This window comes from Melospiza georgiana, chromosome Z (genome assembly GCF_028018845.1).
Source record: "Melospiza georgiana isolate bMelGeo1 chromosome Z, bMelGeo1.pri, whole genome shotgun sequence".
In the NCBI taxonomy this organism is placed as follows: Eukaryota; Metazoa; Chordata; class Aves; order Passeriformes; family Passerellidae; genus Melospiza; species Melospiza georgiana.
Genome location: NC_080465.1, coordinates 12,607,443 through 12,633,567, shown reverse-complemented (window position 1 = coordinate 12,633,567; position 26,125 = coordinate 12,607,443). Strand labels below are relative to the sequence as shown.

General features: G+C 39.4%; 1 protein-coding gene across 1 annotated transcript; it reads right to left on the bottom strand.

Moving 5' to 3' along the window:
• Positions 1-77: 77 nt before the first annotated feature.
• Positions 78-8,823, bottom strand: CCDC112 (coiled-coil domain containing 112). The gene is made up of 10 exons (XM_058043617.1): positions 8,765-8,823; positions 8,313-8,428; positions 7,031-7,152; positions 5,337-5,426; positions 4,000-4,075; positions 3,027-3,417; positions 1,825-2,232; positions 988-1,083; positions 366-484; positions 78-287 (listed from the first exon to the last, which is right to left on the bottom strand). The coding sequence occupies exons 1-10, from the start codon at positions 8,810-8,812 to the stop codon at positions 257-259; spliced, it is 1,497 nt and encodes a 498-aa protein (XP_057899600.1). The 5' UTR covers positions 8,813-8,823; the 3' UTR covers positions 78-256.
• Between the last annotated feature and the right edge of the window lie 17,302 nt (positions 8,824-26,125).

Below are 26,125 nucleotides of genomic sequence, written 5' to 3'. Positions count from 1 at the left end.
AAGGGAAGGGACGCCTCAGTGCACTGCGGCGGGGGCCGGCGTGGCCACCCCACGCTTAAGGGGCCGCCACAACCAGCTGCGGGGAAAACGCGCTTTTAATGCCAAGGGACATCACAGCCGGCCGGTCTGGCAGCCGGCGTGTCAAACGCGACACTCGCAAAAGACAGAGGTAATGCACGCCATGGGTCAGGCCAGCTCTGTGTCGGGAAGTGCTGGCTGCTGCTCCGTACTGCGGCTGGGGCGGGCTGGTGCGCAGCTAGGACCCTCCTCTCCAGGCTGGGACAGCTCTGACAAGAAATCAGAAAGGCTTAAAATATAAAAGTGCACTTGTGCCATGCTGCACATCCATCGATCCCCCTCCTCACCTCTGAGAAACACGCAACAGCGGTTCTGCAGCTGCTGGTGCCATCTCTTGACTGCGTTCCTCCCAGCCCTTGGAAGGTCTGTTCAACCTGGATCGGTCTCTGGTCACCCGAACCTCGACCTCAGAGTGAAACAAACAATCAAAAATAATTAGCCTCTTTCGTTCTTCACAAATGGAGTTTCATGACGCTCATTGGGTCTTCACTGTAGAAGACAGTGACACTGCTTGCTCACATTAAATTTTAGTAATTTAAAAGATTAAACTCTTTTTAAACCCAGTATATGCAAAATGCTTCTGGGAGACAGCCTATTTATTTAAGTAATGGTAGAAAACTATATGAAAAATGAAAGCCACCACCCATATTGGGATCACTTTTATAAGCCTTACCCAGTGAAATACTACTGTGAGAGACATAAATAGTAGGAACTTTTCCCCATTTTTTTTTTAACAGGAACAACTATGCCTACTGCAATTCTGTCTACTGATAACAAGGCATGACGTTTTGTTTTCCTTTATCAACTAGTTAAATAGTTTAAAACAATTGCCTTTCATATCAATGAAAAGAAAGTCTGCTTAAACCACCGAGCTGCACACATCTCTGGTTAAAACAAACAAAAAGTTACCTTCTCTCTTAACTTGGCCAATCTTTTTTCTTTTTCCTGTTTCTCTATTTCTTTAGTGTGTTTCTGTAGAACCCTTAGCTCCAGTTTATGTAGATCCTGAAACACAATGAGTGAAAAAGCAAACTTTTCTTCCTTAGTAAGACAAATGATGTAAAAATATAGATGCAGCCTTTTCACAGCTTTTTGGGTTTTATTTTTGGTTGGTTTTTTGTTTGTTTTTGTTTTGAAATTATTGTAATAGCAAAAAATAAGGTTTCACTAGGTAGTTACATGCTATAGATTGTCTTGCACAAACAAATTATATAAAAGTAGTATAAAAAGAAAGAAATAAAAAAGTAGTAGTTCATACTCTGTTTATAAAACTTCAGTATGAATGCTGACAATATTACCAACTTTCCAGTAATTGCATTTACATTGATATGGGATCTGACTTTGCCTAACAGATACTGAAACCTGCAGGATATTGCAACAACTCTTTCTACCTCCCATCTGAATAGAGCACTCAGGTCCTCTGAAGTCTTCTTAGGCAGCACAGCCCAAGCAGTTTTTCTCAAAAAAATTATTTAGTGAAGAAATAAAAGCACTTCTGTATCGATAAAGAAATATGATCTTGAGTAATCTTGTAGAATTCAATATCTATTGCAGAAAAGGAGCATCTTTGTCTAAAATCAAGTTTCATACTCTTTATCTGCAATAGATGCTGTTATTTGTAATGAATCAATAATGGATTTAGATGAATAGTACTTGGACTTTAAAACCTATTTAACAGATTATATTGTAGTAGGACATATCAAATTTAAAACGACGACATGCAAAAATGGAGGTGAAATTACGCACATGGTCTTGAAACTTAGAAATTTCTTCTGCAGCAGTTTTCTTCCTTCCCTCCTTTTCAGCCTCCTCTTTCTTCTCATTTTCAAGCTTTTCAAGTTCCTCCTTTACTTTTTTTTGCAAGGTATTCCTTTCCAACACTAACTTCACGTGACTTTGGCTCTCTTTTTGCTGCTTTTTCTCTTTGTCTTCTAGTTTTAGTTGGGATGCTTGATCTATTGCAAATGCTACTACTTTCTGTTTCTTCCAGACTTCAACTGCAGCATGTTTTCTTTTTCTTTCTTCTTCTGCTTTTTGCTTCTGAGCTTCTTCATGCTGCAGCCATCTTTCCTTCAGCATTTTTTCTAATTTCTCTTTTTCCTTCAAGTTTCTTTCTTTTTCTTGCTGCTGCTTTTCTTTCCACTTTTTAATTGACTGCAAGAGACCATAAGAAAAAAATCCAAAGTTTCATGAAAATTTTACATATTCACATGGATTCAATCTGATGAAGACATTTGATCCAAGAACACAAAATATGCACATAGGAATTAAAAGTCTATAGAAGGCAAAACCTAAAACCAAGAAGCACCTATATGTGTTTCCTCTCTTTTTTCCTCCCTATTTTGTGGATTACACAAGCAGGTTCAACATATGTCTGCTAAAACAGTTACAGCAATCGTAATAACTTCGGGTAGTTATGAATGTTGATGCAATATGCTTTTTTTGATGCAAATGTATCTCAGTTCTTGCTTTCTTTCCAATTAACCCACTGTTTTATAGTAGTTCTTATGTCAGTATGCCTTTTATTACTTAGATAGTTCTTGAGGGAATCATAATTCTGCATGTCAGTCTGTCTTGGGTGTATTGCTTATACAGTGGGACACACATTCCTAGAGACAAATATAACAGGAAGACAGGATCAGTAACTGCTCTGGGCTTGGCACCCAGCTTGCACGATCACTGACTTCAAAAGCATTTCTAATATACTTTGGCAATACAACAGGCCACCTCTTTGCGTTGTTAGGTCTTTGCCTATTTGTAATTATTTATTAAAGAAAAGTACTTTGGCAGGTTGGGGATGATAAAGACCTCAGTTGTATACCATCAACTGTAAAAGAAACCTGCCTAGCACTACAACCAGAGAGGCAGATACAAAAACAAGAGATTATGCCTTTGAAAAATAAGTGCATTTTCTGAAATCTTCAAAAGCCTTAGAGGGCTTATTTTACCTCTTTCTTTCTTTCATGTAAAATTACATATTCTTGATACCATTTGTCATGCTGTTCTATATCTTCTTTTGTTCTTCCACTGAGATACTCAAGGGCTTCATCCATGTAAGACAGCCTTCCTCTGTATTTTGTCCGTATTTTCAGAAAATGTTGATGATCATAATCATCCCAGCCTCCTTGCCGCCCCCCTGTTCGCTGAAGAAATTTTTCAAACTCTATTACTTCTTCGGGTAGATGATTTTCCAGTGTTTTATCAACTGTGACCCTGGCTGATGGTAATTTCCAAACTTTTTCTGTTGTTGAGCTCCCTAATGCCCACAGTTCCACCTTTCTCTCAAAGAGACTGAGCTCATTAATGACAGCTTTTTCCTCTTTCAAAAGCTGTTCATATCTGAAAAGAGACAAACACTGAAATGTAAGAAAAAAAATCCAGTATTCATTGTACATTCACCAAAAATGAATTTTGGAATTGTTCAATGCCACACAAGAGCTATTCTTCAGAGATTAAGAACTGGAGTGGTAACAGCACAGTTGTAATGATCCAGTAATAAAGCCCTACAAAATGAGAATTAAGTTACCCTTTTACTGAAAGAACACATTTATGGCATGCATACAATAAACTCAATCCCCTCCTGACACCAGTAGAAAGAAAAATAAACCCCCAAAACCCGATTAGAAAACAGAACAGCAACAGAAAAAAAACCCCACAATCTAATCTCTTCTACAGCCTCTCTAAAAAGCCTATTCATAGGCAAATTGTTGTTATGCTGGAATGCTGCAATAGCTGTATAAACAACCTCTCTAAAAGTCACTTTATCAAGATGCTAACTCTGACAGGTTGTACTTTGATTTACATACCTCAGGAATCACTACCAAAAGAGTAAATCATAAGAACAGTTTGCTAGATTAATGCAAAGTTTTCATTGTCTTACAACAGCCTTTTTTCTAGTAGCTGAAGCACGTATAAACATACATTTGCCTCTGTTCCTCTTTAAAAGCATTGATTGCATTTTCTATTTCTTCCATCATTTCCTTGATCTTGTCAACAACTAAAAAAGGAAAAGAAGAAAAAAAAGCATATAAGCACTATCCAGAAATGCAAGACTTGTGGAGACTTTCAGGACACATATCTCATTGTACAAAAAACCATGCATTTCCATCTCAAACAGCCTTAAAAGACAAATTCTTATTTATCCAAAAGGTGTGTTTATGAAAGGACTTAGCTAACTAGATGCAAATGCCAATATAAATGTTTATTTCCCTTAAAGAAGTCTCACCTTGACTAACCTTCAACTGATGCCCGAACTAAGACAGACTTATCCTAGAGTTCCACTTTTTTCTTATAGCAATGCAGTTAATGACTTAAGCACACTCAACTCTGGTTTATTCCACATTACAGCAATCCTTTTAACCTGCAGGTAACTACTTTTACGAAGCTGACAAAGAAACATCAGAGTAAGACTTTGTCCTGTACTGTCAGCATGCTGTAGTCCTGACTTAAGATGATAATACAGCTGTGCAGAGAAAATATATTTTGCAGTGGAAGAAAATCCACCCATTAGATTAGATTATATTATTAGACTAAAGTCTCTTTTAAATCAGCCCAACATCTCTATGGGCACACTGAATGCAGTTCAACTAACCTGTATTTTGGTAAAGTTATAGAAACTAAATCTAATTTTTCATCTTTCATGCCTCAGTACCTTAACTGACAGTTTAAGTAGATAATGATTTTTTTTTTAATAGATAAAGCACTGAATAAATGGGGATGCATTTTATCTAGCATCAGAAAGTCCTCAGCTAGTAGGAGGCCCTCAACCTGAGATTCACAAAAGGTAGTATGTACCACACAACACGGTTCTTTCAGAACCTGTTTCCCAAAAGCTTTAAAACATCCAAACTGAACAAACTGCTGCAGCATTTTCGGTGGAATATTCCAGTCTACATTTCAAACCAGTGGCTAGAAATGAATTCCCTGTAGAACCTACTCTGTGACCTCTTACCAGATCAAAGGGAATTACATGGTGGTAGAATATCAGGTTTATTTTGCATAAGGCAAATGGTACAGATAGGAAATTGGGCTTTTAACAACCTCAAGGAACAAACATACACCACTTGTAAGACAAGTAATTTGCTGTTTCCACATAGAACTGCAGAGTCTTTTATGATTTCTAGGTTTAGTCTTCCCTTTCCAGATTCCTGCAACATCTTAAAGACTGGAGGAGTATCCCAAGTCTGCAGGAGAAAGATATCTACGCAAGAAACCTGTCTGTAGAGGAAAATGTTTTTAAACCTGTCATCTTGACTTACACTCTGGTGTAGGCTTCACATCTTTCAATTGCTGCTGAAGTTTCTTCACGTTGTTTTGTATTTTTGATAGTTGCTGCAGGATTTTAGCTTCTGTTAAATAAAATAAGATGCTGATAGTTGACAGTTTCTTTGTGCATTGTATTCAGTAAAAGAACAACAGCAGGGAAGTGTCCAAAATAAACTAGGGGTTTCTTCTAAGCAGGGACACAAATTCTTTTTGATGATAAGAAACTGCCACAGTACTAAGCATTTCAACTGGTAATTGCATGTAGCTGACCATGTGGTCCATGTTAGCTCCCTACACAGCATCAGCAGATTTTAAAATTAGTAGCTCCTGTTTCTAAAGGGGAACTTGGAGAATACTGCCTATGCAGGTGATAGTTCTAGAGTTCTGAGGCAGACTTTGACCTAGGCTTCAAAACACCATTTATGAAGAGAAAACAATCATTGAAGTGTGTATGAATGTACTACTTCAACAGGGTTCATTTATTCGTTGGGTTAAATAGCAAAGAATCAATGCTTTCATGTGCTCCAAGCATGTGTGCACTTATTTGTATAGCCAAGTTACCACTTGGCTCCTTGTGAGTCCATACATACACTGCTGAAGAGGATGAAATTCTGGCTGCATCTTAGATACTAAGGACCTTTACCGTCTATCCCAAAAGATTTGCATTAAGGAAAATGCAAGTTCCTGCTGAGACCACAGAAAATATTATAGTATACAGATTATGCTGAAAGACCTCAACACAGTAAAATGGGAATTTTGGGGGGGGGGGGGGGGGCAGGGGGGTTGTACTTTTGTATCTTTTAGGATATACTCCTTCACATCTGACATGTAGTGCTCTCATCACTGTCCTCTTTATTATCTCATAGCATCATTTCCATCCATATGTCATGCTCCTTTCTTACTCATGGAAAAAAAATTCTGAACTTATTAGCTTAGTCATTCCTCAAAAAATGTACACTTCTTAAGGACTGCAAGATGTAAAGGGCATTCTAAGATTCCTTAAATAAAAGGCGCACATCAGAACACACAAAAATTGTAAGAAAGTATACTTTTAATTGTTTCTACATTCCTTTACTTTCTTCAACTCATTTTGATCTGTATCAGATAGCATAGCATGATTTATGGGATTATTGTTGAAAGAATTCAAGTACTGTGAGTAAAGGGAGTAACTTTTTTTTCTTGAACTATACTATAGTGTCTAAGTGGAACAGATATTATAGGACAGACTGTCTACCATCTCACAGTACTATCTGAAGTAGGAATATTCATTGCCCAAAAACTCAAAAAATGCAAACACAGAACAGTTTAAAGGGGTATTTAAAGGCAACAATCAGTTTGTGAATGTTGAAGTAAGAATATTTTTACTGTACCTTAGCTGGACACACAAATATACACACAATATACACACAAAATTGATTCCAAGTTTCTTGAACAGTACCTTTCCACCACAGTGGTTTTACACTGAAGATTAAAAGATAACAGTTAGTAGCATATGAGGCCCAAAATGTTTATGCTTCTGAATTTTGCAGTGAACTGTCTGTTTCTAATCACATGGTGAAATACCACACTTACCAGTATCCATCTTCTATCTAAACTGATCCCTCTGTATTACTGATTTTTAAACCATTTACAAAAACAACATAATATTTTAAAAAAAGCAAATAAATCCAAATAAAACCTCACTTACTTTCCATTTTCCTGCTGACAGTCATGCCGTGTTCCAGTTCCTCAAGTAATCTGTATTCTACCCTGGAATCACTCTTCCTGTTATAAAGGTGTCCCGTTTTGTCTTTTTCTATATTTGCAAGCCTAGGAAGAAAGGGTGCGTTTCTCAGTAACACTCAGCAAAGCCCCAAGATTTTCCAAGGCGAGTGGGCAGGCTGTGTTAACAGGACTGTCTTAGATTTGGTACAAATCCCTGGTTTGTTCTACAACTGTTTTCAAGGAAAGTATTTCTGCAGCTATAAGACTACACACCACAGTAACCCAAGAACTTTAACAAGAAATTAATAAGGAAATCACCTCAGTGGCATGCATCGGTTTACACACTGAAATTTTATGTGCATGCATTCTCTCTGGGAGCCTTGCCAGACTGTTCCCTGGGAAGTGCAGGCAAACAGGCTGTATTAATGCAGTGGCACACCTAGATGGAGCCCCAGCACAGACAACATCACAGAGGGACGCTGAGCCACAGTTAAATGGCATGCCTCGCTTCAAGCGGCTTAGGAACATCTACATTACCCAGCGGTCAAATTCTCAACCACAACCCAGGATCCAGGGTAATCAAGGTGAACTCGATCCAGACACGCAGTGTAAAACACCAGTGTGAGACTTAAGTGCCCTGTTAAATCAGGATTCACAACTGCAAAACTCTCCTTCAGTCAGATGGCTACATTAGCTACTCCCCAGAAAGCTCATCTGTTCCAGAAGAAAACTCCCTGTTCTTTCAGCTGCCAGTGCAGTTGTCATCAGCACTTGATCAAGATGTGGGGAAGCAGGTTTAAATCATTTCTGTGCCTGGGATGTCTTGAACCCTTGTTTTTCAAAACAGTGGCCTACATATTCTAGATGAAGTCTTTCAATCTTCTGCAGTTGCTGCAGCTCCCCTTTTGTCAGGATGTCTTAAGGGCTTTAGGTCTTTACAGGGTAAGCACAGCTAAGTAGAAAGACTGAGAACTCAATTGTGCCTCACACATTTCCTTTTCTGGTGCACCTGAGAGCATCAATTTGAGCTAAAGTCTTACTACACCACTGGCATAAGTCCAAACAGTAATTCAAACAACAGGGCATTTTGGAGCTCATAAGCCTATCCTGAGCTACTGTAATAACCACAATAATTTGAACTCCTGAAAAGGATACCTTTAGCCTAAAGATTTCATTATCATACATTCTTACTTTGAACCTCGAGTTAATAATGTTACCTCCAGAACAGAATAAAAAACATACTTATGATAAACTGTTTAACTTACTGAGCTTTTAGCTTTTCTGCAGTTCTTATGAATTCAACTTTCTTAGCTCGTTCAGCTTTGATCTTCCAGCTCTGAACCTGTCGGCCAGCACCTGCAGTACTGGAACAGCTCTCATTCTGTAGATAACAAAATCAATTGTTATTAACAACCTTTTTTTTTTTTGATTGATTGTTGTTTGTTTGGTTTTTTTTAACGCTCGGTACTTTCAAGCAGACAACACCACAGTGCAGAGCTCGATTTCCATTGGCGCGACTCAGGTAAATTTAAGCGGCAGGGGCACGAAGGTGGAGTGAGGAGTATGACACGCCCGCACACACCAATGCACTGTTCAACAGAGAAACGCCGAGTCCGCCACACCGAAGGGCTGTCTCAGGCCAGCCCGACACACCCGCGCAGCCCGGGGCTCCTCCGGAGGCGCGGCCCCGCCAGGCCGGGGTGCCAGCGGCCTTTACCTGCAGCCGCCCGGCCGCCGCCGCCAGCGCCGGGGCCAGCGCGGCCATGTTACCGCCGGCCCGCCCAGGGGAGGGGCGGCCGCGCCTCTCGCTGCCGCCATTAACTCCTTCCTTCCTTCCTGCTTCCCTTCCCGGGGTGCCCTTGCCGGGCCTGGTCTATGTTCCAGGGCTCGTAGGGATTGCTTCCTTCCGGAACACTGGGATAGGCCCTCATTAGCCTGTCAGAATGTGGAGAGTTCTACATGATTCAATGAATTCTTGGGGGCGGGCTCTGAAGATCTTGTTTCTCACTCATGTATGCAAGTCAGACTTTCAAATGAATGGTCATTTAGCATTTCTGTGGAACAGAAGTAATTATTTATCCAGTGGCTTTCCTGCCCCAGAGGCTTTAGGAACCAGTGTTTCCCTGGCTGCAGGACACATACGCCCTCACAGATGCTGCCCAAAGGACTATGCTGAAGACGTTGTATTGTCTAATTGATGTTCTTAAGAGCACTTTCCAGATACATTTTCCTCTTTGTATTTTATGACTATACTTGTTCTCTTGGTATTTGCTGAATAGGAATTAAAAAGTAAAGGTGAACATTTCAAAGCCTGGAAGTATTTTTCAGCATAAAATAAAGAGTGTTGTTCTCACAAATTGCTATCTGAAAAGCTTGTAAAAGTATTCTCTTAGCCGTGTTTCAAAGTCCTCTTTGCCTTGGCCTTCACTATTGGGTGTAAGAGAAAAAAGTAAGTTATGTTAGCATATGCTTTCTTTTGGTGATTGTCAGCCCTTCCAAGTTTCCTGTTTCTGTGAGCAGCAAATTGGTCACTTGTTGGGGACTGCTATGTAGAAAGCACCTTTTTTCAGAAAATGCTTTAATAAGGTGTTTCCACTCATAGTGTAAATCAGGTACTGCTCAGTAGTTCATCAGTTTCTGGCTGCTCAATCTTTATGACTATTTTACTTTACTTGTGAGTTACTCAGAGTCCTGAGGACTTTTCAGAGTTGTTCTTGAAACCATATGAAGGGATATTTCAGGTGTCGGAACATAGTTAGATTTGGTTACTTCTGGCTTTGGACAGCAGGGACTTGAACATCAAGTTGCAACGCTGGTACAAAACTGAACCCTGGCTTTCAGCTGTGCCAGGGCATTATTCATTCTTTCTGTGGAGAAAACTTCATTTCATCCAGGATATGCCTGCTGTGGGTTCACCTTCACTGGGCACCAGGGCTCCACAAAGATGCTTCACCACTTGCTCTGCTCAGCAGGACAGGGGAAGAAAATGAGATGAAAAACTCAACTGGTTGAGATCAAGGCAAAGGCCACATTGAGAAGCAAGAAGATCCATTCTCTAATTGCTCTTAGCAGGTGATGTCCAGCTACTTCCTGGGACTATGGCCCCAGTACATGTAGCAGTTGCTTTAGAAGACAAACACCTTAATAATAAAAATTCAGCACCCCTTGGCTTTTGTTTTTACACATCATATGGTATGGAATGTCGCTCTGGTCAGTTAGGGCCATCTGTCCCAACTGTGTCTCCCTTCCCTGCCTCTTGCACACTCTAGACCTGCTGGCCTTTGAGGGAGGTGTTGGAGAGACAGCCCTGATGTCACCTGAGCGTGGCTCACCAGGAGCCCAGCCTTTGTGGCTACAAACACAAAGCACAGCTGTTTGGATGTTAACTCCACCTCAGCCAGACCAAATACAATGCCACAACTCTTGGATGGCCGGTTTGCCAAACAGGTAAACAGATAATCTGAATCCAGAAGAAGCAATCCAGATAATTATGCAATAATTTCCTTCTGACCTCTACCACATTATTTTTCTGCTTATCTTGGTGTTTGAAGTCAATGAATCCCTGACTTCTCTGTGCATTTTGCTTCATAAAATCTTCCAAGATTTGGCAGAAAAAAAGGCATGGAAATACACCAAGGAAAAAAAATAAAGTTGTTAACATTTAAAGGAATAGAGTACACATAAAACAGGGAGAAAAGCCAACAACAGAAAAAAAATCCTAGAAGATGCAATGCCAGCAGTCAAACAATTGGTCGTGGTCACCTTATTTATGGCAGAGGCCTCATATGTCACAGCATTGATTCAGCAGTATCTGTCATTTTCTGAAATCCTTTGAGCCAAATAGAGAGACAGGACTGCACCAGAACTTAATGTTCCTATCCATGAGATCCTTGAGGAAACCACCTGTTTAACCTCAAGGTATAAGCATCCCCATAAGAAACACTTCTATATGTTTCTCTTCAGATACCTACCCCCCTCTCCCCCCCGCTTTATATTGAGATCTCAACTGGGATGCATTAGGGCAATTACAGAAAAGACAGACGCTGTAACAGAAGTGAACTGGAATTAGTTTAAAAGAGTAAATTAATAATCAGAAGAAACTGAAGCCTTTAACCTTCTGAATGCAACTATCCACTTATGAAGGCACTCATAAAATTGTCTAGTTATCCCACACCATAAAAGCACCCTGTTGCTGCTACCAGGGGCTTTCCCTGTATTTTTATTTGTGGAAGAAAATGGATATGAGTGCTGAAAAAAAAAGCTGTTGAAGATACATGGGTGATAAATGCTAATTCAGGGAAACTAATAACAGACTGGGGGCGTGGGGTGGATTAGCAGAATATGGAGGACAGCTGCACCTGCAGTAAGTGCAGTAGCACAGTTGTGAGTAAGGATCAAGGTTCTGCACTATGAAGGCAGAATGCTTTCATCTCTTCAGCTTCTGTCCACCAGGTGTCATCTGAGAAACACGATAGCTACTGAAGGCTTAGCTTTTGGGTTGTTGGGTTTTTGTTGGGGGTTTTTGTTGGTTTTTTTGTTTGTTTGTTTGTTTTTGTTTTCTTTTTTTTTTAAGAAACCAACAGCAAGCTTTTAGTGTCTGTAGATAGCAGAGCCTGCATTCAGCACTTTGGCTGTCTCTATCCCTCTTTATGGTATGATATGGCCCCATATTGATTCCATCAGTTTCCTGTTATTTGATGAGGACTGAGTGCTCATCACTTTTTCCTGCGAGTCCTGACTTGGAAACCTGGCAGCCTGGACGTAGATGGGGTTTTGGCTCTGCAGCTGCAGACCAGTGTCTGTGTCTCCCAGTGCCTTCTCCTGACAGTGCCTAACTTGCCCCAGAAGTCAAGGAGCTGCAACTTGACAATGGCATCATAGAAATTAATTTTCTGTTCCCTAAATGAGTGCCTATTCTACTCACCCCAACTCATTTTAGCGTAAAGCTGTGCTTTAGGTAGAAGGGAATTTAGTTGGTGGCATGATGACAAGGAAAGGTAGCTTGGTTTTCATGTTTAGTACCTCGTAGATGTTCCAAAGAAACTAAAAGCACTAGATATGAAAAGAGGCCTGGAGTAAGTAACTTAGTTTTAGTATGTGTTTGTAGGAGTGTTGGAACGCAAGCCTCTCTTCGTTCCTCAGAGAGGGAGGTGAATGCAGGGGTGGAATTAAAGCCTTTAGAGAAACTAAGATATATTAAGCCACATAAAAGATATAAAGTAGAAGTGTAGGTTTAAGTTTTAAGTAAATAGAACCGTAAGTTGTAATTTTAAGTAAGTTTAAGTTTTAGGTTTTAAGTAAGTAGAAATACATTTTAAGTGCCTTAAGAAATTGTATCAACTAGCCCTTAGAAATTGTATCAAGGCCCTTAGGCCTTGTTGAAAGTCCAGCAACTTAGTCCTAGACATAAAAAAACATAGCAGAACCTTGCCACTAGAACAGATAGAATTATGTAAAATAGAGAAAACTTCATGCATAAATAGATAGAACTATTCACATAAATAGATAAATTTATTCACGTAAATTTTAAGTAAGGAAACAGACAGTACATTTGCGTAAATAGATAATATATACATCATTTTTCAGATAAGAACTGACACTACTTTCATACTACTTTCACACATTAGAATGAAGTTCAGATTGGTTTAGAAAGAATGTTTTAGAATTGTGTTTTTAGCTGATTGGGTGTTTTATAAATGGAAAGACCCATAGTGGGATACAATCATCATCATCATGGGCAACATAATCTTCAGCATCAGCTTCACCATCATCATCAATCATCACAGCATCAACACATCAGCAGCCACGAGAAGAAGAAGATGGCAGAAGAAGAAAGAAGAAAAGTTGTGGTCCCTGCTGCTGGTGCTCTCTGGAACATCAGACTCCACTACTGCAGCTGGGACATTGGACTCTGTGCCTGAGAACAACTGTTGCTGCTGCTGCTGTTCCTGCACAGAACCTGGGACTGTATACCAGAAAGCAGCCTTGCAGCTACTGCTCCAGCTTGGGACTCTGTACTAGAAAGGTTTTAACACAGACTCTAGCACCTTGAACTCTTTGCCTTTGAGACTGATGTATTCATGCAATAAACAACCTTATAACAGCCAACAACTGCTCGTGTCTCTTTGGAGACCCTAGACCCAGTAACAACTTTGACATAGAAGAATATAGGTGGTAGGAATAATAAAAATAAAATAAAAAAGCTGTATTTTAAGTGTCCACTGAGATATCCGCTCTGCTCCCCTCCCCTCTCCTCCCTTCCCCTCCCTGTTAGAACCCTCATTGAAATCTAGATTTCACATTAATACTAAAATGGAAACCAAACGGGAAAAGAAAAAACCCTGGAAAAATCTAAGGGTCCCAAATGAACATAATAGTTTCCTTCCCTTTCTCCTGATTTATAACTATATAAAAGACAACTGAATAATTATTAATCCTATTCATTCCTTTTTCCTCTCCAATTCTTCCCTTCTTTTTTTTTTCAGTTTTTGAGAATTTTTACTATATTTTCACATGATTTCTGACTCTCACCTCTTTTGTAATTATCTCATTTATCTCCCTTTTCTGTTCTAAAAGCAGGAGGAAAATGTTTCCCACAACTGTAATTGAAAGAAACAAAAAGAGATAGCAAGCATGCCAGTAAACAAACAATTCCTAATGTGTTTTAAGTCTCAAAGGTTTTCTTGAAAATCATTCTGGATGTGATGAAGGTGTTCTAAGTTCAAGTCTCTGTGTTCCAAAATACTGCTCTTCTTAGATCTTGGCAAGCAGAGGACAGAAAAGTGCTCTGGCAAAATTACAGAAGGTTTTAGTCTTGGCCAAACCTCAACACAGCAAAAAGTTGGATGCTGTCCCTGGTACACATTTGTACATTCAATCAACAACCTTAGCAGCTGCTTGTGTTGGGAACTGGCAGACTGTATAGGTCACACCACTACATCAGTCATTGCTTTAAGACCTTACTCAGCAGCTGTCTCTGCCACTTTTTCATCATGAGTTTTTAATTTATCAGCTCCTATACTGCTTTCCTGTAACTGGTTATTAATGCAATCAAGTGTGATTGACTTTCTTATGGCCTTTTGTTGCACTGTTCTGAAGCATCTGCAAAAAGCTGGCTGCCTACTTTGGGCTGTTGGGAGCTTTTTTTCCTCCTGTCACCTGAAGGCCAAGATTTGACTAACTCAAGTCACACTGAGCAGCACTCTGAAGACCTCAAATATGTCAGACACAAATAAATGAGAATGCATTACCAATGTAATGGCAGGTTCTCCAGGGAAGTGTGTGCTGCAGAAAAGAGAGTTTCTAATGGGTACATTAAAACCCATAAGTTTTATGGTTGCTTTTTTTTCCCTCAGTTCTGGTTCCTACCAGATACTGAGAAATAGATACTATTGCTATAGCATCTATGAAAATTAACTGATTAAATTAGTGGTCAGATTTAGAAGGTGCAATTTAGAATGTAGTGCTTCTATATTTTTCTCTTTGTAGTTACTCTAAGTCCTTTTGCTTAAGCAGCTGAAAGAGCATGTGTGTGACTTGGGACTGTATCTGCACAACCTGCCCAGCAACACACATATGTCAATCACAGTCACAATTTTCACAATTTTCACCTCCATTATTCTAGATATATGGCTGAAAGGTGCAAGACACACTTACTGCTATTTAACATGTCTTTGTAGTTTAAAACAGGAACACATAAAGTCCACTTACAGCAAGACCCCCCTAATATTGTCCTAATTCAGATTAAAAAATAAACTTGAATTAGGGGTAGCATTTGCTGCTTTCATGGCCACCATAAGGCTACTCCAGTTTCACAGATTATTCCAGATTTCAGTAGCACAGAGTTAAACATTGTGGCTTTCACCGATTTATTCTCGCAATGAAAACCAGCAGTTTGCTAGAAGGTTTTATTCACAATCACTGAGTTTTCTTTGACCAACACCCATTTATCAAAGAGTGACCTTCCAGACAATATTAAATATTGCCTCTAATTTTTGCCTCAGAACAATTTGGAATATGTGACAGTACATGTGCAAGAATATACCAGTTTGTGCCAATATTAAGTAAGTGTTTGTGCACAAGACATGATAAGGACATTTTGTGGGTGTTAGACAGGATCTTGGTACTATTTTGCAGGAAGGGATTTAGTGAAGACCTTCAACATATTGTCTGTCCCATTGATCTTTCATGGTCTCTCTCTACATTCTCAAAGTCGTGATTCTGGGGAAAGTACTCCTGATTTCTGTCCCGATAACCTCCCAGTAGAGTCATTAGGAATGTTGCTGTATGAAAAGTTGACACAAATGGTGCTTGATGCTTTTGATAAGGTTTTGGATAGGTTTTTCCACCTCAAATACTACAGAAGCAGCATTGACAAGCAGTGAGAAGTGAAACAGCTCAGGAGCCTTTAAAGGCCTTCATTTAAGCTCTTGTCCTAATTTGTAATTTTCCTTGATTTTAAAATAGTACTTAGAGCAAGAAAACATCCAGTAGAAAATTTAAAAGTGGAAACAGGTAGGCAACAGGGCTGGAAGAGATAGCACCTGTTACCAATGCAGGGACTGATCTGGTAGTCTGCTGCCATTGCCGGTAGCAATACCTTTTGGCACCTCGTGATGCCAGTCCTATGGCTCCCAGCATAGCCCCCGGAAACTGACACTGTAATAAGAACCTGAAACATACTCTGTGTCAATGAATTTGCAGGTGTGTTTGAAGACAATGATCTCTCCTTCCATATTTAGCCAAGAAGCACAAAGTGACATAGGCCCTTTTTTTTTTCTGTGTTGCTACTCCTGCTTAGCTACCTTAGAAGGATCTGCATAGCCATTATTGATTCCTATCTGCAGTAGACACAAATTAGAAAATAGTTGAAATTATCAAGAAAGTGAAAATAGATCAAAGGAACATTATTTTTAATCATCTGTTGGAAACCTTCAGTGTCAGGTAAGGATTGTGGTAACAGGTATTGAAAATTATTTAATTAGTGAGAAACTCACACAGCCAAACAGAGGTCAGTAACTATGTTTTTGCAATTTTTATTCTTTCCTATTTATGTTTTTTGCTTTTCTTGAGATACCAGATTTTATCTCTTTTAAAGCAGAAAATGAAAGCGGAGCTCTTTTGATTAGTTCCTGCCTGTTGGCAGAACTGCAAATTGTCAAGCTGTTTTCAAGGAAAATGAAAGAGCTATCAGAATATATAAAACACAGTCACTTGCATCTAAGTGAAGAAAATCTTTTCATGCATAATGAGATATCAAAAATGCGAAGTGCTGGAGACGGCTGGAATGCAATAGCTCCCAGTAGAGGCACGGTGATGCAGTGAGTCTAGAATACATGATTTAGGAGAAAAACCCCATGCAATCACATGTAGAGTGTTTGTATAGTGTGCTATTCTTGCTAACATGGATTGTGAGCCTGCACATCATGGTGGCCTTTAGTTAGATAATCCAGTCAGAATCAGAAATATATTTGATTGGACAAAAACAGTCTTGTGGGGCACAGAAGAGAAAGTGAGGGGCACATGCTTGATTTCTTCTCAAACAAGATCTTGCACCAGGCTAAGTCACACTTCAGGCACTGATAAGGAAATGCTGTAAGTCATACAATGAGATTTTTTTCCCTTAATGAAGTCTTTAAGAAAGAGTATTTCTGATGATTAAATGTCTGAGAGAAAATCGCCTGCATGAGAAAGGTGAGAGGCTTGAATATATGTTATAGAACTTCCTGGCAGATTGGGACAAAAATATGTAGTGCAATATGTTTTCTATTAACAGACTGTTAATAGGAGAATTTGCAAGGATAATTCATCAGCAGATAGCCTGGGATAATTAGATGATGTTAGCTGCGCATGACCTAAAATCTAAAGATCATGGTGAGATTACAAGTGGTTTTAATTCTGGTAAGAGTAGTATGCTCACAAAGCCAGCTGCCAAACTGGTGTTTTTAGATGTAGGCTGTTCTGTAGTATTGCTAAAAATTACATCCACAGGTTTTCACTTCTTCCTGTATTCAATGGGCTGTAATCACAGGCTCAATCTACTTCCCACATAAATCTTCATAGGGTACTTCTGAGCTAAAGCAGCACAAAAGATTGTTTTAAGCCACTGTTGCCACTGCCACTGCCCTCCTTGCCTTCTGTCTGAGTCATCACTTCAGTACCCATGGGATGGGCAGTCAGAAATGAGCAGCTGGATGCCAGGACTTTTCTCTTGTCAGAAGGCACACTTCTGTAAATCGATAAACACACACTGTCAGTGCTACATAAATAAAAAAAAAATAAATACCAGCTATTTACTCAAGGCAAAGAAAATACAGATGTGTGCCCTTTACAGATATTTAGCTGAAGCTGTGTTGAGAGAGGTATTAAATGCCTGAGCATACAATAGTCCATCTGGAAGCATATTCTAGATTGGTGCATGATAATGCCGGATAACATCCCTCAAGTTCAACATTCTGCTTAGAAACTTTCCCTGAGCAATTCCCTGACCATTAAGCGAAATGTTATATGCTCTGACAGAACTTCTTAGGCAATTTTCTCCATTTCCAAGCAAAGTTCATTTTTCTTTTTTTCCCCCGTGTCATTTTATTTATTGGAGAACTCCAGTAGGACTGATACACTGTCTCTCCCTCTGACATCTGTCAAGAGCTATTTCCAGTAAACTTTCTTTTAGGGAGAGAAAATCTGGATCCTGACCATTCCTGCTAGTCAGATTACAAAATCAGAGTCTGCCACTCTGCTGAGAACTTTTAGTATCCCAATTGTATCCTGCAGCGCTGAGGATAATAAAAGTTTATGACAAAATACTGTGAGTTATCTGACCCTAGTGTGCCTAAGAGTAATTGTCTTTTTTTTTTTTTTTTTCTGCCTCTATTGACATTTTCAGGTTTTTTTTTGCAAACTGGTGGGGGTTTGTCACAGCAATGCATAGAACACTCAAATGAGTGCCATTTGCTAGGACTCAGGGACATGAGCCAAGGCACACTCCTGCACTGACAATGCTGATGTAATGTGATTTGAAGATTTCCTGCTCTTGAAGAACTGTCCTGCAGTGAGATACATGGATTTAGCATGATCTTTGTGTCAGAGGCCTCTGTTAACACATCAGCCCATACACACTAGCATTTCACTACCTCTTCAAAAAAAAGCAGCCCTTCTAACACTCGGCTTTTGTGCCCTTGCCACTAGATGCTGCTATGCATTAAAGGTCACTTTGTGTTGTTTCCCAAAGCCAGATGAATGGCCCAGAAGGATTTTCCCAGTGCACCCATGTCCCAGGTGGCTATGAGCTGATGCCTATTCCATTCCCCAGCTGAGGGAACCCCACAGCCAGGGGTCAAAGCCTGTTCCAAAATAATGGGCCACGTACCTGGAAATGTCTGACTTTGGTGGGGATCTCGTACAATGAGTTCCCTCCATGGGGAACATGATTTACCTGCAGATCAGCATCTGTAGTTCTGCCTTCCATCCTGCCCTCAGTCTCCCTCTGGATGCAATCAGTGTGGTGTGTGTCTGACTGCCAGATTATGTTTCACTTCACAACTGCTCTGATTGTGTTTGCACTTACACAGGTTCCTGCAGGGGCGAAGGGACAGGCACAGTCCATAGCCATGAAGTCAAAAGGGAATGCTGGGCCTTTCAAATAGGACACAATATTATGTGTCATAGCTTACTCAGGAATATGCAAATGAGAAGTGACCAAAATGTACTGTAACCCTTTCATTTCATGCAAATTTTATATAGCTTAGCTTTTATCTGATGAGATTACACTTGGATGGATGAAGAGGCAGATGCTGACAGAGCCCTCTCTAGCACTGCTGCTGGACCATCTGCAGGAAATAAGAGTGGCTTGGCTGTGGAGACATCCATTCAGACTGAGCCCTTGCCTGCCAGCTCTGTCCTGTCTCATGTAGTGTCTGTTGGTGTCAAATCCTAACCCAAGCGTCAAATCCTGTAACCAGGTATATGCATAGATAACTTGACATGGTTGAGAAGGTCTCCCATAAAACAAATGTTTGTGGTCTCAGATTCCAAGGTACTGAGGAATATGTAACACAATCCCCATGCCAATACTAATTGATAGCCTCAGGACACATTCTTGTGGGAACCTGCTGATATGTATATGTGGTCTGGTTTTACATACTTCCAAAAATGACCTTAACTACCATTCCTTGTCTAACAGCTCTATCTTATCTCTCTTAAAATATGTCTTCAAAATGTTTACTTATTTTGCTATGTCTGGTTTCCCAGACAGTTGAAATGCTCTTTGTAAAGATCACAGAAGAGCAAGGAAATTAAAAGAAAGATCACTGCTAGGACCACAATCAGCAATTAAAGGAAAAAAACAATGGCAAGGGAATTTACAGGTGCTTGTAACCACCTGCAACCAGGTGCAACCACCTGCAGCTCCTGAAACTTAATGCACAGGAATTGGTATTAATCCAAAACATAAGAATCAGATTTTTCCAGATGCTTTTCATTTATAATAGTAAAGCTTTGAACATTTCAATCATAGTGTGCTTTTCAGTGGGTTAGGCCATGTCTCTCCATAGGCCCTTTTCCTCAGTTAGGCCCCATCTGACCAAAAAAATGCAGCATTAAACACTGTATCTAGAAGAAAATTGAATACAAAATTGTACAGAATGACTAAACCCCAGACCTGTGCTTGAGTTGTCTAAGCGTTTCTTCTGATGTGTGGAAAGCTTTCTGTGGGGAGCACCTGAAATGGCAGCTGCTGTCAGAGCTCACCAAAAAGTATAAACAGTAAATGCCATTTTCTCTTCAGTCCTGAGGACCTTTCCATTCCATGTTTGCCATCTGCTGGGTGTTGACTGGGGGGCATGAAAAGTGCCTGTGCAGCTCCCCCATGCTGTCCTGGCTTGGGGCAGCCCTGCACACAGCCACACAGCTGCTGAGGTGACACGACTGCTGAGTGCCTGAGATGGTCAGGTCACCCTGCATGTTCAGATATATTTTCTGTACTAGACTGTAACAAAAAAAAAAAAAAAAAAAAAAAAAAAAAAAAAAAAAAAAAAAAGCCACCACAAAAAACCACACACAAACAAAAAAAAAAAAAAAAACCACCCAAACATAAAAACCAACCAAACAAAAACCCCACCCAAAACTAAACGAACAAACAAACAAACACCCAAAACAAACAAAAAGCCACACAAAAAAAAAAAAAAAAAAAAACCAAAAAAAAAAACAACCAACAAAACAAAAACAGAGTGTTATACTGTCCTTTTTGTCGAGTATTTATCTGGAGTTTCAGAATGCACCTTTCCCCACAGTATCTGTGCAGGTACCAGGATGGTGGCAGTAACCTCTGTCTCTACAAACCCCTCTCTGCATTATACTCAATTACATTTCAGTGTGTTACATTATTTAACAAAACTGGCCTACTGCTTAAAGTAAGACATAACTAAATTGAAATACCTTTCATTACAGTGATTAAGGACTATTAGGAAGTAAAATCTTGTACTTTACTTGAAAGTACAAAGTGTTCACTACTTCCTTGTGGAATAGAGACAATGACCACTGAGTCTCAGACGTGCTGTACTATGCTTACAGTATATGAGGATCAAATTTATTTTTCTTAAACAATTAATACCTTATCCCTGCAGAAATACCATTTCTAAGTCAGTTTGGACATAGGGTCATGCACAAGTCCTTTCAAAATCTAGGGTTTAATCATAACTATCTTTTCTACAGAAACAAGAGAGCGACCCACCTTAGGCTTTTTTGTTCCAAAGCCAAATGGACTAAATCAGATGTTCCCCTGATTATAAAAACTAGTAATAGTAAATTGATACATTTCATGCATTTGCATTAGTAATCCCAGTAGATATAATTAAAAAGCTGGTTTAAAGCACTTATCATTTTCATTTGAAGTTGCTGAGCAAAAGCCAGCTGTCTAAAAGCCAGAGATGGGTCAGTATTACAAATTTAATGCATTGCTTGCAGAATTGCTGCAGAAAGCTGTGTACTCTGAAAGTATTAATGACAGAGCCAGAAACCAGGCAGTAAACATTTTTGGTGCTTATTGAATTAAGGCATTGAACTGCTGTTATCTTCATAATTTCCTATATTGTTAGCGGAGCAGTGGTTAGGGGTGTTTATATTTTGAATACAGTGCAATCCAAAAAAAAAGATTAATATAAAAATTTTAACTGAAAAAAAGTCTTAACTGTCTTTTGGGAAACAAAAATAAGTTGATACAGGAAAATATATAATGGATACAGAAATTAATCAGATAATATATGTAATTATTCCTACAAAATGAATGCTCACCTTTTGAAAGTTTTATGCATAATCCAGAAATGTACAGGCCTCTGACTCTTGATGACAATAGTAAAAGTTTTATTTCTAAATCGCTGTAAAATTATGTGGACAAGTAAGGATGTAACACCTGGACTATTACAATGTGAATCAGAAAAAAAAACATTAAAGCTGTTTCTTTAGTCCTAGGGACATTTTTATTTTTCTGGCATTCCATCAGTATATTAAAGGTGTTCAAGAAATTTATCTTGCAGAAAAGTGTTAGCACCCTTTCACAATACCTAGATAAAATCAATGTGTTGCTATAATGTCTGCTCTGAAGTGCATCAAATACACAATGCTTGAGCAGGAGCTCAAATTATCCAAATAAATATATAGACCTCTGCTTTCTATCTTGTTTTTTACTCTTGCAGTTTGAAGGTACACTAATATAAATTTAAACATACACCAAAATGTTGGATTCATTGCATAAGTCAACACCAGAAGTTACTGTCCCAATGCACATTAGGGTCACAAGAGGCACTTCACAGGAGAAGACAAGACCTGCCTTCTGCTCTTGTGTGTGGCAAATTCCTCAGAGGTGGTGGATGAGCATCTGAAGAGCAGCCTGGGAGGGCAACGAGAAGGGCAAATGCTGCTGGAGAACCACAGCCCCAGCTGACAGGGGAATAACCCCCTGCGGCAGGGTGCCCACCATCACCTGGAAGCTAACCCTGGGACAAATCCAAACACTGCCTCCAGAGGCTGCTGAAGGGCTGAAGTGTTGCATTTCTGTTGGAAATGTGCTCTTGGGATGGTGACCACCTGGACACACATGGCTGTTCCAAAATAGCTTCCAAAGGTGGTGTACAGACTGCACACCTCCCAAATGCACATTTGCCCGGGACCCCCTGTCAGGCATCTGACAGATATTTGCAGAAAAGGACTCCATTGTTTTTCTCTGCATCATATAGCTCTTGCCATGGATGATATCTTCTAAATTTAGCTTTTTGATTTCTTTAACAGCAAAAGATTTAGCTTTTCTCTTACCTGTTTTTTTGTATTTTGCTTTGCCAGCAGAGGCCACACCTATTAGATGTTAGAGGGAAGACCTAATGCTCCTAAGTAAAATATATATTTCCTATAGCAAATACAAAGGATCGCTTATTTAACATGGATAATTTTTATTTCTTTTGATTGAGTGCAGTTCACAGCAGACATAATTTAATTCAGGTCAGTCTTTCTGCTGGCTTAGGAAGCTGCAGATGTGCCAAGTATCTTCCTCCAGCTTGACTGAGCAATATCAGAGTTTTAATTTTTGGGTATATATTCATCTTCCCTTGTCTTCCATGATTTTCTGCATGTAGCGTGCTAACTCTGATTTAATCAGGACCTTTTTTGGCTGGTGTTCTCCTGTTGACTTTTAAACAGTTGATCTAGTAGATCCAGCTAGAAACTGTGCAATAAAGGGCCGTTCAACCTGCAGCAGTACATCTGCAGCGGAATGTGCTACAGACAAGCACAGATCTGCCAGGAATTCTATTTGAAGACCTAGCTGCTGAAGCCTGAAGTGTTACACTAATTTTACTTTCTTTCTTGCTAGTTAGAGCTAGTTCAATGTTCTGGGGAATGAATAGACAGCTGCCACAAAGAGAGTTGGTGACTGTAAAGGCAGATGCCATGTCAATGAGACAAAACAAGCTCTTTAAATGGTGCTTCAAATATTGTGACATGAGAGGATATACAGGAAGGCCTGATCCAACACCTTCTGGACTCAGGGATGGTCCTTTACTGAAAGAGAGCCTTGGGCCAAGTAATAGCTAGGAAATGTTTGAAAACACTACTTTGACAAACAATGATAGTAATGTAATCCCTTCTTTCTCACAGGAGGCTTTCCTTTATACAACTGTGACTCCACTGCACGCTAAATATACCTGTGATTCTGCATATTCTGTGCAAATAAATTCATGGGGCCTTACTGCAAATATGTGTATGAACTTTAGACCTGTCCACAAAAAGAATAAGCTTGAGCAAAAGCTAGGGTTTGTAAAGTCACTTGAAATCAAAGATATTGCAAATGCAAATTAGTATTATTATGGTGATTTCTTTCCTCCTCTTGCATGATACCTTTCATCCTAGAAAATTTCACTTCTTCATAAAAAGTGGGTACATATCCCATTTACTAGAATAGAAGAAGACAACATGAATATAAATTAAGTTTACCTTCAGATACCTGGACCTAAATGCAAAGTAGCATGCAGTTTTGTCCTGTTTTATTGGGAGTACACTTTAAAATGAACCTGAAACAAAAACATCTGCCAATAAATCTGCAATTTCTAGGAGCCTAACCATATTAGAACTTTAGTCTTGCAACATTTCTGAATGTTGACGCTTCTTTAGAAGGGCATTTTCATGACATAGCTTTGAAATGACACACAGGCAAGCCAAGAGTGCTACAGACACAACTTCACCTGTTAAAGCTGCCTTTGAGGCTCCAAACTGTGCAGGAATGTCTCTTTGATGATAAAGGATCATCATCTTACTACTTAAAATAGAATACATATATGTTGTATTTCCAATTATTTAATACCATACCATTTCCATACCTTTAATACCATGTAAGTACTGTGAAATTACTGCCTGCTACGGAAAAGGTCACAGAGGTAGAAAGAAGCCATCAGTTCTGAAATGCCCTGAGTCATCAGTTTCTAATGAGTCTTCAGTTTCTGATGTTTCTGAAATGGCAGAAGGTGCAGGTTGGCTGTTTGCTGTGCCCAGAGGTTGTGGCTGCATGGATGGCAGAGGGCTGGCAGTGCACACTTTGCCTCCTAGAGCCCATGGATCATGCCCATGACAGCAAGTTGGCAGGTACTGCCCTGAAATTTTTCCTATACCTGTTCAGAACAGGCTTTCAGCACCACTGGGAACATTTTGCAGGCCTACCCAGGGTGACTATGTATTTACTCATTGCTAGATATATTTATTTTGCACATGAAGAGGGAAGAACTAAAAACTAATTTTCCAAGAAGGAAACCTGCTCGGCCAATGGGGAAACCATGGACATTTGCCACAAGAGAAAATCCAAAGCACATATTTAGTTTTTGTGTGTTTTCTTACATCTCACTCCAGAAGAGGACTTTTACTAAAACAGCGTAGAAATTGCTGAATGTCCTTGGGCCAGATTGAAAGGCTGGTGTTCTCATCTGGTAAAAGTAGCAGTCTCACAGAAAGGGTCTTGCAGTAACTTGGGCACTACAGAGCTGTAGAATTTGACAATAAAACACACAATAAGGAAATGTTTGATTGCTAAGGTGAATGTATAGTCTAGTAGGCCTAGAAGGTTAATTATCAGTAGGAGTGTTATTAGTGATGTTAGGATTAAAAGTCATTTGTGTCGTCCCTTGTTTAGTGGGATCATTACTGTTTGGTAGTTAAGAGGAAGAATTGTAGTTAGAGGGCGGAAGGGTGTTGTCATGGGTGTTGTGGGAAGCAGTAGGGCAGGAAATAATACTGAAAGAAGGATTAGAGGGATTCCTAAGAGGGGCAGGCTTGTGAATTGTTCAAAGTTCATGGTCAGGTTCAAGGGGTGTTTTTGTAGTTGAGAGGGCTTTGTTACAGGGGGAAATGTTTGGGGTGAATAATGGGAGTTTGGATTCAATGATTAATGAAAAGGTCAGTCATGGTGTTAACAGAATGAACGAACAGCTGGGAAAGCCCGTATGGAGTGAATATGTGTGTGCAAATATGTGTTAAGCATTCAGTCAGTGTCAGTCCCTCTTTCATGGGGATCCAGTTTTGTATTGATTTTTTCCACGATCTCTTAATTTTGTGGCATTACTATCAATATGTGGTATTATTGTTAATGCTACATGGTAGCATTATTAGGACCGTATTATTATTACTGAGTAATATTCCAACATGTGATATTTTCTAATCTAAACACACCTATTTTCTAATAGGCGCATTTATAGTCCAAGACAGGAATATATGCAGCTAATCAATTTGCTTCCTGCAGACCTGCTACTCTAAGCTTCCTCCTCTGAAGCCAAAATGGGGGGGAACATATCTTCCAAATGACAATGCTCTTAACTTGATTCCCGATTTTGTTTACATCACATATGCATTCCTTTTTTATGCATATAAAAGGCAGGACAGAAGAAAGTCCTGTAATTTGTCAGGTGAGAGAATGAAATACCATTAGGCTACAAAGCCCAGCTTTGCAGAAAATGAGCTTTGCATCACTACAAAAACATCAGGTTTAACATCAGTCAAAATGTTCATCCACAAGCAACATTGCTCAATTTACCTCTCTTTGATCATATCCCATAATTTCCCAAACTTATCAAGTGAGTGAAACAAGTAATTAACAGAAGGCGTTGCCCAAGCAGAAAATGAGCTGCAGTCAAACAAACTGCAGTCAGTTATCAGGGAACACATGTGAGTTACTAGATATCAGCTTAAAGCAAAAAAAACTATCTACATTGTATTTCTTGTGTGGTGACTTTACAGAGTCCATATCAAACTCAATTTAAGAGATATGGTGTTTTAAACTCACAAAACATTGCAAACATAGACATGAATAAAGAAAAATAAACTGCAGAGACAATACTGCAGTGACTAAGGACTCTATGTGTTTTCTATACTTCAAAATTCAAGAAAAAAGTGGTTGTTGGAGAGAAAGTCAGCAGTGTGGATGGAATAGGCCTACATTGGGTTTTATGAGCAGTCAAAAGTTACAATTTAATTTCATTTTGAATCCTCAAGAGAGCTATTTTGCTGAATTTGGTGCCATTTGATTTAAGTGGCTATGATTTACTCTTCA